Raw genomic sequence first — 17351 nt, 5'->3', positions numbered from 1 at the left:
ACGTGTTTAGCGTGTTTAACTCCGTGTTTAACGCCGTGTTTAACGCCGTGTTTAACGCCGTGTTTACGCCCGTGTGTAACGCCATGTGTAACGCCGTGTTTAACGTGTTTAACGCCGTGTTTAACACCGTGTTTAACACCGTGTTTAACACCGTGTGTAACGCTGTGTGTAACGGCGTGTTTAGCGTGTTTAACGCTGTGTGTAACGCTGTGTTTAACACCGTGTCTAACACCGTGTCTAACGCCGTGTCTAACGCTGTGTTTAACGTGTTTGGCGTGTTTAACGACGTTTTTAACGCCGTGTCTAACGCCGAGTTTGCCGTGTTTAACGTGTTTAGCGTGTTTAACGACGTTTTTAACGCCGTGTGTAACGCCGTGTTTAGCGTGTTTAGCGTGTGTGACGTGTTTAGCGTGTTTAACGCCCTGTTTAACGCCCTGTTTAACGCCCTGTTTAACGCCCTGTTTAACGCCCTGTTTAACGCCGTGTTTAACACTGTGTTTAGCGCGCTGTTTAACGCCGTGTTTAACGCCGTGTTTAACGCCGTGTTTAACACTGTGTTTAGCGCGCTGTTTAACACTGTGTTTAGCGCGCTGTTTAACGCCGTGTTTAACGCCGTGTTTAACGCCGTGTTTAACGCCGTGTTTAACGCTGTGTTTAACGCCGTGTTTAACGCTGTGTTTAACGCCGTGTTTAACGCCGTGTTTAACGCCGTGTTTAACGCCCTGTTTAACACTGTGTTTAACGCTGTGTTTAACGCCGTGTTTAACGCCGTGTTTAACGCCGTGTGTCGCCCCCTGCAGGAGATCGCAGAGCCGCTGTTCGACCTGAAGCTGGGCATGGAGCAGCTGGCATCCAATCAGACGTTCAGGAGGATCCTGGCAACGCTGCTCGCCATCGGAAACTTCCTCAACAGCTCCAACGTGAGAACGCACACACAAACGCAGAAACAGCTGCAGAAACAGCTGTAGAAACTGTTGTAGAAACAGGTGCAGAAACTGATCAGCTCCTGAAACATCTGTTCTGTGAGGTTTCACAGCAGCTGGTCCTGCAGCCACAGACACCAAGGAAACCAGCACTCATCCTGAACATCATCACACCAACAGCTGGTTCTGACCAACCTGTCTTTAGCTCTTCTTTATTCTTTTGCTCTTCTTTAGTCTTTAGCCCTTCTTTAGTATTAGCTCTTCTTTAGCCTTTAGCTCTTCATTAGTCATTACCTCTTTTTTAGTATTTAGCTCTTCATTAGTCTTTAGCGCTTCATTAGTCGTTAGCTCTTCAGTAGTCGTTAGCTCTTCTTTAGTCTTTAGCCCTTCTTTAGTCTTTAGCTCTTCTTTAGTCTTTAGCTCTTCTTTAGCATTTAGCCCTTCTTTAGTCTTTAGCTCTTCTTTATTCTTTAGCTCTTCTTTAGTCTTTAGCTCTTCTTTAGTCTTTAGCTCTTCTTAAGCCTTTAGCCCTTCTTTAGTCTTTAGCTCTTCTTTAGCCTTTAGCTCTTCTTTAGCCTTTAGCCCTTCTTTAGTCTTTAGCCCTTCTTTAGTCTTTAGCTCTTCTTTAGTCTAGCTCTTGTTTAGTCTTTAGCTCTTCTTTAGCATTTAGCCCTTCTTTAGTCTTTAGCTCTTCTTAAGCCTTTAGCCCTTCTTTAGTCTTTAGCTCTTCTTTAGCCTTTAGCTCTTCTTTAGCCTTTAGCCCTTCTTTAGTCTTTAGCCCTTCTTTAGTCTTTAGCTCTTCTTTAGTCTTTAGCTCTTCTTTAGCCTTTAGCTCTTATTTAGTCTTTAGCCCTTCTTTAGTCTTTAGCCCTTCTTTAGCCTTTAGCTCTTCTTTAGCCTTTAGCCCTTCTTTAGTCTTTAGCCCTTCTTTAGTCTTTAGCTCTTCTTTAGCCTTTAGCTCTTCTTTAGTCTTTAGCTCTTCTTTAGTCTTTAGCTCTTCTTTAGCATTTAGCCCTTCTTTAGTCTTTAGCTCTTCTTTAGTCTTTAGCCCTTCTTTAGTCTTTAGCTCTTCTTTAGCTCTTCTTTAGTCTTTAGCCCTTCTTTAGCCTTTAGCCCTTCTTTAGCCTTTAGCTCTTCTTTCGTCTTTAGCTCTTCATTAGTCTTTAGCTCTTCTTTAGCCTTTAGCCCTTCCTTAGTCCTTCTTTAGGTTTTAGCCCCTCTTTACACACCTGCTCTGTTTTTGCGTTGTAACGTTTACACAAAAAATGAAAAATCATTTTGTAGAGCTCCTAAAATAAGAATAAAGACAATTTAAATCCAAAGAAAAGGTCAGGTGTAGCATAAGCGTGAGGCCAAAGGGCGGAAACATGGGTCCAGCGTGGCAGCGTGTCACTTTAAAGGTCATCGGACATGTTCTTTCAGCTGAAGGTGCTTCCGTGTGATATCATGTGGAACGACTGGTGCTGCAGCAGGATGGAAGTGGCTCATAAATGTTTCATGTGTGGCTAGTTTAAACTTTCTGAGATAAATCTGGTGTTTGGCAGTGAGCAAAGCCTCAGGAGGACCAATCAGACACCTCCCTGATGGGAGTGGTGCTGGATAAGAATCTCCAACGTGCACAGTTCTGTGTGTACATGTGGAATTTATCTCCACCAGCTGAACTGGTTCACAGCACTTTGTTGTTCCTTCAAACAGATTAGAGACGAAGCTCCGACTGATATAATCCCACTCTGTGTGTGTGTGTCCAGGCTAAAGGCTTCGAGCTGAGCTACCTGGAGAAGGTGGTGGAGGTGAAGGACACCGTCCATCGTCAGTCTCTGCTGCACCACACCTGCAGCCTGGTGGTGGAGAACTCCACCGACTCCTCCGACGTGTACACGGAGATCCCCGCCATCACGCGCTCGGCCAAAGTACGTCTCCGCTCACGCTCTGAGCTCAGCCGTGGGGCGAGAAGGCGCTAACCGGCCGAGATCTGTGGCTTTTTCCTCAGGTGGACTTCGAGCTGCTGTCAGAAAACCTGGTCCAGCTGGAGAGACGCTGCAAAGCATCATGGGACAACCTAAAAGAGGTGGCCAAGCATGAAACTAAAGCGGTGCTGAAGAACAAGATGACGGAGTTCCTGAAGGACTGCACGCAGCGCATCATCATCCTGAAAGTGGTGCACCGGAGGGTCATCAACAGGTGACACAAACACGAACACAAACACGAACACGAGCACGCACACGAACACGAGCACGAGCACACAAACACAAACACGTGCACACGAGCACGAGCACACAAACACAAACACGCGCACACGAACACGAGCACGAGCACACAAACACGAACACACGTACACGAGCACGAGCACACAAACACGCTCACACGAGCACGAACACGCGCACACGAAAACGCGCACACGAACACGCGCACACGCACACAAACATAAACACAAACACGAGCACACAAACACGCGCACACGCACACAAACATAAACACAAACACGAGCACACAAACACACGAACACGAGCACAGACACGAACACGAACACGAACACGCGCACACGCACACAAACACGCACACGCACACACACACACAAACACGAGCACAAACACGAACTCACGAACACGCGCACACAAACACGTGCACACGAGCACGAGCACACAAACACGAACACGCGCACACAAACACAAACTCACGAACACGCGCACACAAACACGAACACGCGCACACGCACACAAACACGAACACGCGCACACAAACACGAACACGCGCACACAAACACAAACTCACGAACACGCGCACACAAACACGAACACGCGCACACAAACACGAGCACGCCGCCTCCTCACGCCGCCTCCTCACGCCCCCCCCCCCCCCCCCCCCCCCAGGTTCCACTCCTTCCTGCTGTTCCTGGGTCAGCCGTCCTCCTCGGTCAGAGGCATCAAGGTCACCAGCTTCTGTCGGATCGTCAGCGAGTTCGCTCTGGAGTACCGGACCACCCGGGAGCGCGTCCTCACCCTCAAACGCAAACGAGCCGCGCACCGCGAGCGCACCAAGACCCGAGGAAAGCTGATCACCGAGGTAAGAGTCTGCGGAGACGCTGCTCGGAGGGGTCAGAGGTCACCGGCAGGAACCTGAGCCCGACCCACAGCAGCTGGGGGGGCGGGGCTTCACCTGGTGTTCAGAGTTTAAATGTTTCCTTTGGTGAACTCATCCGGACTCTCTCCTCTTCTCCTACAGACGGAGAAGTTCTCGGGCGCCGTGCCTCGTCAGGACAGCCCCTCCTCCGTCTCCGTGGCGGCGGAGGCGGGGTCAGACCAGGAGGAGGAGCACGAGAACATGAAGAACCTCCTGATCAGCGGCGGCGGCAGCAGCAGCCTGAGCGTGGAGCAGCACGGCCTGAGGCGCTCCAGGGCCGTCCGCAGTAAGAACCCAGAACAGCCAGCCGGTTCTGCTCAGAGTCCAAAGGGTTCTGCTCAGAGTCCAAACGGTTCTGCTCAGAGTCCAAAGGGTTCTGCTCAGAGTCCAAATGGTTCTGCTCAGAGTCCAAAGGGTTCTGCTCAGAGTCCGAATGGTTCTGCTCAGAGTCCAGCCGGTTCTGCTCAGAGTCCAAAGGGTTCTGCTCAGAGTCCAAACTGTTCTGCTCAGAGTCCAAAGGGTTCTGCTCAGAGTCCGAATGGTTCTGCTCAGAGTCCGAATGGTTCTGCTCAGAGTCCAAAGGGTTCTGCTCAGAGTCCAAACTGTTCTGCTCAGAGTCCAAAGGGTTCTGCTCAGAGTCCAGCCGGTTCTGCTCAGAGTCCAAAGGGTTCTGCTCAGAGTCCAAACTGTTCTGCTCAGAGTCCAAAGGGTTCTGCTCAGAGTCCAGCCGGTTCTGCTCAGAGTCCAAACTGTTCTGCTCAGAGTCCAGCCGGTTCTGCTCAGAGTCCAAACGGTTCTGCTCAGAGTCCGAACGGTTCTGCTCAGAGTCCGAACGGTTCTGCTCAGAGTCCGAACTGTTCTGCTCAGAGTCCGAACTGTTTCGGTTCTGCTCAGAATCCGAACTGTTTCAGAGGCCTTCAGCTTCTGGAACCGCAGCTCCTTCTGTAAACATGAGGTCAGATGTGTGTTTCCTGAGTCGGTTTCCTCACAGATCCGGATCATACGTCAGGGATCTGGATCCAGCCTCAGACAGAACAGGGATTTGTCTTCGGAAAACTTGAATGAAAGGGAAAATGAATCCGAACACAGTAATATGTTCATAGTGGAGGGTGTGGCCCATGTGAGCCTTTTGAAACCAGGCGGCCATTTTAGGCTTTGTTTTTGCTGCCATTGTTAGTGACTGTAGGACTGTTCAGGTGAGTTTGTCTGCTGAATCTGCTAGTGTGTCTTGTCCTGCCTCCACCTCTGGCACTCTGGCATGTTATTATTATTAGGGACCGAGCAGTGAAACTGCAAGGACCCTATTGTATCTGTAAGGTTTATTAGGGACCGAGCAGTGAAACTGCAAGGACCCTATTGTATCTGTAAGGTTTATTATTATTATTCTTATTCTTTGCAAAAGGTATGCGAAAACTCAGGAAATTTTGCAAGCGCCACGTGCCAGTCGACGACATGAAAGAATCTAAACATTATATCTTTGGGAGTTGCTCATTGGCTCTGTAGCGCCCCCTACGGTGCATAAAAATGGTCCCCTTAATAGGATTAGTTTCGCGTGGGACGACGAAATTCGGTACACTCATTCATCATGCCCAGACGCACCAAAAAGTCTCTTGCCATCACGGTGCCACGTACACAGGAAGGCGGCCATTTTGGATGGAAAGTGCGTTTTCGTGCCATTTTTGGCCGATTCCACGCCTTGCATAAGATCGAACTTGTCCTACAGATTTAATGCTACAGACTTCAAACTTGGCCAGGTTACTCTCAAGACATGGGGGGAGAAATTCATGGAGAAACTTTTTCAAAACTTAAAGGGCGTGGGCGTGGCAACTCCTCAAAGTTCGATGACTCGCCATCACTCGCCACAACAAATGAAGTCGCTTATAACTCCCACATACATTATCCAATCTGTCCCAAACTTCATACGGTGAATGCTGGACCCAGCCTGAACGCGTACATATTATCATAACGACATCCACCTATAGCGCCACCTGCTGGTGGTCGGAAACATCTCTTTTTTTCCACATCTCGCATTTGATCGAACTCGTCCTACAGATTTAATGCTACAAGCTTCAAACTTGGCCAGGTTACTCTTAAGACATGGGGGGAAAGAGTCATGGAGAAACTTTTTCAAACCTCAAAGGGCGTGGCCGTGGCGACGCCTCAAAGTTATGACTCATCATGAAAAATTAAGTCGCTTATAACTTCCACATACATTATCCAATCTGTCCCAAACTTCATACGGTGATAGCTGGACCCAGCCTGAATGCGCATAGATAAAATAGTGACATCCACCAACAGCGCCACCTGCTGGTGGTCAGAAACGTCTTTTTTTTCCATACCTCACATTTTATCAAACTCCTCCCACAGATTTAATGCTACAAGCTTCAAACTTAGCCAAGTTACTCTTAAGACATGGAGGCAACAATTCATGGAGAAACTTTTCCAAACTCTGAACGGTGTGGGCGTGGCCATGCGGTGAAAATCGTGTGATGGCGTTTGTGATTTGAAAGCCTTATCATCATCTCAAGGTAATGAAACTTGGTACACACGTCCACCCTGACGACCTCGTACGTATGTAAAGGGTATCGTGTGTGGGCGGAGAAAAATGGCTCAGTGGCGCCCCCTAGAAATTTTCAAAAACCCCTCCGCATTGGGGTTATGCTGTGCTCGTAAGTACACAGCGGGTATCGTGCGTGTGGGCAGAGCTGCAGCTCCAGCGTCCAGCGCATGCCCAACGTACGCACATCCCAACGTACGCACACCTCGGTCCCGCTCACAGCTGCTTGCAGCTTTCTAGTTAGGGACCGAGCAGTGAAACTGCAAGGACCCTATTGTATCTGTAAGGATTATTATTAGGGACCGAGCAGTGAAACTGCAAGGACCCTATTGTATCTGTAAGGTTTATTATTTTTAGGGACCGAGCAGTGAAACTGCAAGGACCCTATTGTATCTGTAAGGTTTATTATTATTATTATTATTATTCTTTCTTATTCTTTGCAAAAGGTATGCGAAAACTCAGGAAATTTTGCGAGCACCACCTGCCAGTCGACGACATGAAAGAATCTAAACTTTATATTTTTGGGAGTCGCTTATTGACTCTGTAGCGCCCCCTATGATGCTTAAAAATTGTCCCCGCAATAGGATTAGTTTTGCGTGGGACGACGAAATTTGGTACACTCATTCATCATGCCCAGACGCACAAAAAAGTCTCAGGCCGCCAATGTGCCACGTCCACAGGAAGGCGGCCATTTTGGATGGAAAGTGCATTTTCGTGCCATTTTTGACCGATTCCACGCCTTGCTTAAGATCGAACTTGTCCTACAGATTTAATGCTACAGACTTCAAACTTGGCTAGGTTACTCTTAAGACATGGAGGGAAAAATTCATTGGCCAACTTTTTCAAAACTTAAAGGGCGTGGCCGTGGCGACGCCTCAAAGTTTGATGACTCGCCATCACTCGCCACGAAAAATTAAGTCGCTTATAACTTCCACATACATAATCCAATCTTACCCAAAGTTCAACCGGTGATTGCTGGACCCAGCCTGAACGCGCACCTATAAAATAGTGACATCCACCTATAGCGCCACCTGCTGGTGGTTGGAAATGTCTTTTTTTTTCCACACCTCGCATTTGATCGAACTCCTCCTACATATTGAATGCTAAACGCTTCAAACTTGGCCAGGCTACTCTTAGGACATGGGCCGAAAAAATCATTGGCCAACTTTTTCAAAACTTAAAGGGCGTGGCCGTGGCGACGCCTCAAATTTATGACGCGCCATAAAAAATTAAGTCGCTTATAACTCCCACATACATTATCCAATCCGTCCCAAACTTAATACGGTGAATGCTGGACCCAGCCTGAACGCGTACATATTATCATAGTGACATCCTCCTATAGCGCCACCTGCTGGTGGTTGGAAACATTTTTATTTTTCCACACCTCGCATTTGATCAAACTCCTCCTACATATATGATGCAAAAACCTTCAAACTTGGCCAGGTTACTCTTAAGACATGGGGGCAAAAATTCATGGAGAAACTTTTTCAAACCTCAAAGGGCGTGGCCGTGGCGACGCCTCAAAGTTTGATGACTCACAATCCCTCGCCATGAAAAATTAAGTCGCTTATAACTTCCAAATACATTATCCAATCTGTCCCAAACTTCATACGGTGAATGCTGGACCCGGCCTGAACGCGTACATATTATCATAGTGACATCCTCCTATAGCGCCACCTGCTGGTGGTTGGAAACCTCTTTTTTCCGCATGTCACATTTTTTCAAACTCCTCCTACAGATTTAATGCCACAAGCTTCAAACTTGGCCAGGTTACTCTTAATTCATGTGGGAAAAAATTCATGGAGACACTTTTTCAAACTCTGAATGGTGTGGGCGTGGCCAGGCGGTAAAAATCGTGTGATGGCGTTTGTGATTTGAAAGCCTTATCATGATCGCAAGGTCATGAAACTTGGCACACACGTCCACCCTGATGACCTCGTACGTATGTAAAGGGTATCGTGTGTGGGCGGAGCAAAATGGCTCAGTGGCGCCCCCTAGAAATTTTCAAAAACCCCTCCGCATTTGGGTTTTTATGTGCTCGTAAGTACGCAGAGGGTATCGTGCGTGTGGGCAGAGCTGCAGCTCAAGCGTCCAGCGCATGCCCCAACGTGCGCACATCCCAACGTACGCACATCCCAACGTACGCACACCTCGGTCCCGCTCACAGCTGCTTGCAGCTTTCTAGTTATTATTATTATTCTTTCTTTCTTATTCTTTGCAAAAGGTTTGCGAAAACTCAGGAAATTTTGCGAGCGCCACGTGCTAGTCGACGACATGAAAGAATCTAAACATTATATCTTTGGGAGTTGCTCATTGGCTCTGTAGCGCCCCCTACGATGCTTAAAAATGGTGCCCGCAATGGGGTTAGTTTCGCGTAGGACAATGAAATTCGGTACACTCATTCACCATGCCCAGACGCACAAAAAAGTCTCTTGCCGCCATGGTCCCACGTACACAGGAAGGCGGCCATTTTGGATGGAAAGTGCGTTTTCGTGCCATTTTTGGCCGATTCCACGCCTTGCTTAAGATCGAACTTGTCCTACAGATTTAATGCTACAGACTTCAAACTTGGCCAGGTTACTCTGAAGACATGGGGGGGGGAATTCATGGAGAAACTTTTTCAAAACTTAAAGGGCGTGGGCGTGGCAACTCCTCAAATTTCGATGACTCGCCATCACTCGCCACAAAAAATGAAGTCGCTTATAACTCCCACATACATTATCCAATCTGTTCCAAACTTCATACGGTGAATGCTGGACCCAGCCTGAACGTGTACATATTATCATAACGACATCCACCTATAGCGCCACCTGCTGGGGGTTGGAAACATCTCTTTTTTTCCACATCTCGCATTTGATCGAACTCGTCCTACAGATTTAATGCTACAAGCTTCAAACTTGGCCAGGTTACTCTTAAGACATGGGGGGAAAGAGTCATGGAGAAACTTTTTCAAACCTCAAAGGGCGTGGCCGTGGCGACGCCTCAAAGTTATGACTCGCCATGAAGAATTAAGTCGCTTATAACTTCCACACTCATTATCCAATCTGTCCCAAACTTCATACGGTGAATGCTGGACCAAGCCTGAACGCGTACATATTATCATAGTGACATCCTCCTATAGCGCCACCTGCTGGTCGTCGGAAATGTCATTTTTTGCCACACCTCACATTTTATAAAACTCCTCCTACAGATTTAATGCTACAAGCTTCAAACTTAGCCAGGTTACTCTTAAGACATGGGGGCAAAAATTCATGGAGAAACTTTTCCAAACTCTGAACAATTCGGGCGTGGTCAGGCGGTGAAAATCGTGTGATGGTGTTTGTGATTTGAAAGCCTTATCATCATCACAACGTCATGAAACTTGGCACACACGTCCATCCTGAACACCTCGTACGTATGTGAAGGGTATCGTGTGTGGAAGGAGCAAAGTGGCTCAGTGGCGCCCCCTAGGGTACTTAAAAATGGTCCACACATTGGGGTTAGTTTTGCGTGGGACGACGAAATTCGGTACACTCATTCATCATGCCCAGACGCACAAAAAAGTCTCATGCCGCCATGGTCCCACGTCCACAGGAAGTCGGCCATTTTGGATGGAAAGTGCGTTTTCGTGCCATTTTTGACCGATTCTACACCTTGTATAAGATCGAACTTGTCCTACAGATTTAATGCTACAGACTTCAAACTTGGCCAGGTTACTCTTAAGACATGGGGGGAAAAATTCATGGAGAAACTTTTTCAAACCTCAAAGGGCGTGGGCGTGGCGACGCCTCACAGTTTGATGACTCACCATCACTCGCCACAACAAATTAAGTTGCTTATAACTCCCACATACATTATCCAATCTGTCCCAAACTTCATACGGTGAATGCTGGACCCAGCCTGAACGCGTACATATTATCATAGTGACATCCACCCATAGCGCCACCTGCTGGTGGTTGGAAACATCTTTTTTTTTCACACCTCGCATTTGATCAAACTCCTCCTACATATTTAATGCTAAAATCTTCAAACTTGGCCAGGTTACTCTTAAGCTAGGGGGGAAGAAAACTCTTGAGAAACTTTTCCAAACTCTGAACGGTGTGGGCGTGGCCAGGCGGTGACAATCGTGTGATGGCGTTTGTGATTTGAAAGCCTTATCATCATCGCAACTTAATGAAACTTGGCACACACGTCCACCCTGATGACCTCGTTCGTATGTGAAGGGTATCGTGTGTGGGCTGAGCAAAATGGCTCAGTGGCGCCCCCTAGAAATTTTCAAAAACCCCTCCGCATTGGAGTTATTATGTGCTCGTACGTACGCAGAGGGTATCGTGTGTGTGGGCAGAGCTGCGGCTCCAGCGTCCAGCGCATGCCCCAACGTGCGCACATCCCAACGTACGCACACCTCGGTCCCGCTCACAGCTGCTTGCAGCTTTCTAGTTATTATTATTCTTTCTTTCTTTCTTTCTTTCTTTCTTATTCTTTGCAAAAGGAATGCGAAAACTCAGGAAATTTTGCGAGCACCACCTGCCAGTCGACGACATGAAAGAATCTAAACTTTATATTTTTGGGAGTCGCTCATTGACTCTGTAGCGCCCCCTATGATGCTTAAAAATGGTCCCCTTAATAGGATTAGTTTCGCGTGGGACGACGAAATTCGGTACAATCATTCATCATGCCCAGACGCAAAAAAAAGTCTCTTGCCACCATGGTCCCACGTACACAGGAAGGCGGCCATTTTGGATGGAAAGTGCGTTTTCGTGCCCTTTTTGACCGATTCCACGCCTTGCTTAAGATCGAACTTGTCCTACAGATTTCATGCTACAGACTTCAAACTTGGCCAGGTTACTCTTAAGACATGGAGGGAAAAATTCATTGGCCAACTTTTTCAAAACTTAAAGGGCGTGGCCGTGGCGACGCCTCAAAGTTTGATGACTCGCCATCACTCGCCACGAAAATTGAAGTCGCTTATAACTCCCACATATATTATCCAATCTGTCCCAAACTTCATACGGTGAATGCTGGACCCAGACTGAAAGCTCACATATAAAATAGTGACATCCACCTATAGCGCCACCTGCTGGTGGTTGGAAATGTCTTTTTTTTTCCACACCTCGCATTTGATCGAACTCCTCCTACATATTTAATACAAAAACCTTCAAACTTGGCCAGGTTGCTCTTAAGACATGGGCCGAAAAAATCATTGGCCAACTTTTTCAAAACTTAAAGGGCGTGGCCGTGGCGACACCTCAAATTTATGACGCGCCATAAAAAATTAAGTCGCTTATAACTCCCACATACATTATCCAATCTGTCCCAAACTTCATACGGTGAATGCTGGACCCAGCCTGAATGTGCACATACAAAAAAGTGATATCCACCTACAGCGCCACCTAATGATGGTTGGAAACTTCATTTTTTTCCAGGCCTCTTATTTGATCAAACTCCTCCTACATATTTCATGCTAAAATCTTCAAACTTGGCCAGGTTACTCTTAAGACATGGGGGCAAAACTTCATGGAGAAACTTTTCCAAACTCTGAACGGTGTGGGCGTGGCCAGAGGTGAAAATCGTGTGATGGCGTTTGTAATATGAAAGCCTTATCATCATCGTAAAGTCATGAAACTTGGCACACACGTCCACCCTGACGACCTCGTACGTATGTAAAGGGTATCGTGTGTGGGCGGAGCAAAATGGCTCAGTGGCGCCCCCTAGAAATTTTCATAAAACCACTCCGCATTGGGGTTTTTATGTGCTCGTACGTACGCAGAGGGTATCGTGCGTGTGAGCAGAGCTACAGCCCCAGCGTCCAGCGCATGCCCCAACGTACGCACATCCCAACGTACGCACACTCGGTCCCGCTCACAGCTGCTTGCAGCTTTCTAGTTCTTTCTTTCTTTCTTATTCTTTGCAAAAGGTATGCGAAAACTCAGGAAATTTTGCGAGCGCCACGTGCCGGTCGACGACATGAAAGAATCTAAACTTTATATTTTTGGGAGTCGCACATTGACTCTGTAGCGCCCCCTAGGATGCTTAAAAATGGTCCCCGCAAAGGGTTAGTTTCACGTGGGACGACAAAACTCGGTACACTCATTCATCATGCCCAGACGCACAAAAAAGTCTGGGGTCGCCAATGTGCCACGTCCACAGGAAGGCGGCCATTTTGGATGGAAAGTGCGTTTTCGTGCCATTTTTGACCGATTCCACGCCTTGCATAAGATAGAACTTGTCCTACAGATTTAATGCTACAGACTTGAAACTTGGCCAGGTTACTCTTAAGACATGGAGGGAAAAATTCATTGGCCAACTTTTTCAAAACTTAAAGGGTGTGGCCGTGGCGACGCCTCAAAGTTTGATGACTCGGCATCACTCGCCACGAAAAATGAAGTCGCTTGTAACTTCCACATACATAATCCAATCTTTCCCAAAGTTCAACCGGTGATTGCTGGACCCAGCCTGAACGCGCACCCATAAAATAGTGACATCCACCTGCAGCGCCACCTGCTGGTGGTTGGAAATGTCTTTTTTTTCCCACACCTCGCATTTGATCGAACTCCTCCTACATATTTAATGCTAAACGCTTCAAACTTGGCCAGGCTGCTCTTAGGACATGGGCCGAAAAAATCATTGGCCAACTTTTTCAAAACTTAAAGGGCGTGGCCGTGGCGACGCCTCAAATTTATGACGCGCCATAAAAAATTAAGTCGCTTAAAACTCCCACATACATTATCCAATCTGTCCCAAACTTCATACGGTGAATGCTGGACCCAGCCTGAACGTGCACATATAAAAAAGTGATATCCACCTACAGCGCCACCTAATGGTGGTTGGAAACTTCATTTTTTTCCACACCTCTTATTTGATCAAACTCCTCCTACATATTTCATGCTAAAATCTTCAAACTTGGCCAGGTTACTCTTAAGACATGGGGGCAAAACTTCATGGAGAAACTTTTCCAAACTCTGAACGGTGTGGGCGTGTTCAGGCGGTGAAAATCGTGTGATGGCGTTTGTAATATGAAAGCCTTATCATCATCGCAAAGTCATGAAACTTGGTACACACGTCCACCCTGACGACCTCGTACGTATGTAAAGGGTATTGTGTGTGGGCGGAGCAAAATGGCTCAGTGGCGCCCCCTAGAAATTTTCAAAAACCCCTATGCATTGGGGTTATTGTGTGCTCGTACGTACGCAATGGGAATCGTGCGTGTGGGCAGAGCTGCGCGACTACGGCGTCCAGCGCATGCCCAACGTGCGCACATCCCAACGTACGCACACTCGGTCCCGCTCACAGCTGCTTGCAGCTTTCTAGTTATTATTATTATTATTATTATTATTATTATTATTATTATTATTATAACCTTTATTTAACCAGGAAGATTCCATTGAGATTAAGAACCTCTTTTTCAAGGGAGACGCGGCCAAGATGGGCAGCAGCAAATACAAAACAGTTACAAATTACACAGATAAAAACACAAACAAGTAAAAGAAAAAGGACTGAATTATGAAAAACAAGTAGTGGAGTCGGCCTCAAGTGTCCTCAGTTTGGATTTGAAGGCACTCAAAGAGATTCACCCTGTTAGTTTCCAGTCCTTCTGCAACATGTTCCATGCTAGAGCTGCAGAGCAGCCGAAAGCCTTTTACCCACTTCAGTATGGGCATATGGAACAGATTATATTATCATATTATGATTACAATTAATTTAATTCCAATTGGCTTGAATTGGACTTTATTATCTAAGTGCCTTGAGATGACATTTGTTGTATTTGGCGCTATATAAATAAAAATGAATTGAATTGAAAGCAACACGTAGTCTTGAGAACGGAAGGAGTAAGGACCGGCACCTCTCTGTGCAATGAAGGAACAAATATAGGAAGGCAGTAGGCCAAGTGATGCCTTATATATAAAAGTATACCAATGACTAAGTCTTCGGATGGCCAGAGCAGCCCATCCTACTCGAGTGTATATCTCACAGTGGTGGGTCAATGGTTTCCAGTTAGTAATGAAGCTCAGAGAGGCCTAATGGACCGGGTCAACCAGACATGTAGCAGAAGCATTCATCTATAAAAGATCTCCATAATCCAGCCCAGGTAAAAAGGTAGCAGCAACAAGTCGCTTTTTTACATTAAAAGAAAAACAACTTATTTCTAAAATAAAAACCCAGTTTTAACCTCAGCTTCTTCACAAGTTTCTCTATATGCGGCTTGAAAGTGAGGGAATCATCAAATAAGACAGCCGAGTATTTATACCCGTGAACCACCTCTGTTTCATTTCCCTCCAGGGTGGTCAGTGGGGGGGTAATCTGTGGCCTCTTCCTAGATTTAGAGAACAGCATACGCTCGGTGTTGTCAGCATTGAGGACGAGTTTCAGCTGAAGTAATGAGTGCTGGACAACAACAGAGGCTTTCTGTAGGGATTCAATGGCCTGAACAGGAGTTGATCCGTAGCAGTAAATAACTGTGTCATCAGCATAGAAGTGCACATTAGCATCTGTCACATTTATACCCAGATCATTGATATAAATAAGGAATAAGAGGGGACCTAACACAGAACCCTGCGGCACTGTCTTACTACTGTGGACAGTAACAGTATCAGAACACAGGCCATCATATTTAATGTACTGAGTCCTATTGGTGCTTCCCATTCCTACTTATCTTTACCTCTTCTATATCTACCCCCTACCCGAACCAGGGTTTGAATCCCATTCAATTTCAATTCAATTCATTTTTATTTATATAGCGCCAAATACAACAAATGTCATCTCAAGGCACTTAGATAATAAAGTCCAATTCAAGCCAATTGGAATTCAATTCATTGTAATCATAATTATTCATAAAATAATCCAATTCGTTCATATAGAGCCAATTCAAAAACAATTTCCTAGCTAAGGAAACCAACAGATTGCACTGAAAACTTTTTGTTTTTCGGTCCAATCTCCCGGCCTGAGCGTGCCTGAGGCGACTGTGGAGAGAAACGACTCCCTTTGAACAGGAAGAAACCTCTGGCAGAACCAGACTCAGGAAGGGTGGCCACCCGCCTCGACCAGCTGGGGTTTGAGAAGACAGAAAGGGGGGGACAACAAACACTGTAACACCATTCAAAGGATATCTGTTGGAACAGGGAAACACGAGTTAATGACCACAATAATGTCACATATACATAAAGAGAGTAAAGTGAGGAAAGGTGTGACAGATGAGGCCCCCCAGCAGTCTAGGCCTATAGCAGCTTAACTATGGGATGTTTCAGGATCACCTGAGCCATCCCTAACTATAAGCTTTATCAGAAAGGAAAGTTTTAAGCCTGGTCTTAAAAGTGGAATGGGTGTCTGCTTCCCGGACATTTACTGGCAGCTTATTCCACAAGAGAGGGGCCTGATAACTGAAGGCTCTGCCTCCCATTCTACTTTTAGAAACTCTGGGAACCTCAAGTAAACCTGCAGTTCCTACTTATCTTTACCTCTTCTATATCTACCCCCTACCCGAACCAGGGTTTGAATCCCATTCCTACTTATATTTACCTCTTCTATATCTACCCCCTACCCGAACCAGGGTTTGAATCCCATTCCTACTTATCTTTACCTCTTCTACATCTACCGCCTACCCGAACCAGGGTTTGAATCCCATTCCTACTTATCTTTACCTCTTCTGGTGTGCAGTTGGTGTGACTGGTGTGCAGTTGGTGTGACTGGTGTGCAGTTGGTGAGAGGCTGGGGTAGCTGGTTGTTGTGGTGTGAGGAGCAGTGTTGGCTGGCATTAGGGGGTTGACTCTGGGACGCCAGTGATCGCTCTCTAGCCTCCTTGAGGTGTCGTGAGCCCAACGAGACGAAACACTGATGAAAGGAGGTTCCCACCTGATGACCCCTATGACATGTTGGTCAGCACTGCTCACTGATCTATATTATAGGGAATTATTCACAGAGTCTGGTCCATTTTTTTCTTTAGCACAAGTTTCTTGTGTTTACCTTGAATCATACTGTTGGTCAGTAATGTTTCTGTGGGGTCAAAGACCCGTTCAGCTGTGAAAGAATAGAATCTATAGATACCATCAGTATCAGAGTCGGTGTTAGTCGGTGTCAGTCTTGATTGTGGTCCCGATCCTGGTCCCTGAGTTGGTTTCTAACCTTGAAGAATTCAAATGAAAGCAGCTGGTCACACAAAGACTTTCTCTGAAGTCCAAGTTCAGGTTTCCTTTGAACAGATACAGTTAAACATTAAGTCAGCCGGGACCTGGTCCCAGCTCAGGCTCTTGGTCCTCTAGTCCTCTGGTCCTCTGGTCCTCTGGTTCTCTGGTCCTCTGGTCCTCTGGTCTTTCGGTCCTCTGGTTCTCTGGTCCTCTGGTCCTCTGGTCCTCTGGTTCTCTGATCCTCTGGTCCTCTGGTCCTTCGGTCCTCTGGTCCTTCGGTCCTCTGGTTCTCTGGTCCTCTGGTACTCTGGTCCTTCGGGCCTCTGGTCTTCTGGTCCTCTGGTCCTCTGGTTCTCTGGTCCTCTGGTCCTTCGGTCCTCTGGTCCTCTGATCCTCTGGCCCTCTGGTCCTTCGGGCCTCTGGTCTTCTAGTTCTCTGGTCCTGATGTTCTGCTTCTGGTTTGCAGGTCTCGGCAGGGTGAGTCCGTCCCAGCTGTCTGCAGCCAAAGAGGACGGGACCGGCCCTCAGGATGACCCCACAGACGAGATCATGGACCGGCTAGTCAAGTCCGTCACCCGGAATCCATCAGACACACCGTCCAGTCCCAAGACCCGCAAACGCTCCCGCCTCAACAGGAAGTCATGTGAGTAG

General features: G+C 47.0%; 1 protein-coding gene across 1 annotated transcript in view; it reads left to right on the top strand.

Moving 5' to 3' along the window:
• fhod1 (formin homology 2 domain containing 1) overlaps positions 1–17351 on the top strand; it is a 45755-nt gene that overhangs the window by 18821 nt on the left and 9583 nt on the right. The window contains exons 8-13 of the mRNA XM_075468811.1: positions 801–920; positions 2672–2833; positions 2914–3104; positions 3794–3986; positions 4146–4329; positions 17167–17343. Coding sequence (XP_075324926.1) covers positions 801–920; positions 2672–2833; positions 2914–3104; positions 3794–3986; positions 4146–4329; positions 17167–17343 — 1027 coding nt within the window. The remainder of the gene's footprint in view (positions 1–800; positions 921–2671; positions 2834–2913; positions 3105–3793; positions 3987–4145; positions 4330–17166; positions 17344–17351) is intronic.

The sequence above is a fragment of the Odontesthes bonariensis genome, chromosome 1, assembly GCF_027942865.1.
Source record: "Odontesthes bonariensis isolate fOdoBon6 chromosome 1, fOdoBon6.hap1, whole genome shotgun sequence".
Classification (NCBI taxonomy): Eukaryota; Metazoa; Chordata; class Actinopteri; order Atheriniformes; family Atherinopsidae; genus Odontesthes; species Odontesthes bonariensis.
This window is presented reverse-complemented; position numbering and strand designations above follow the sequence as displayed.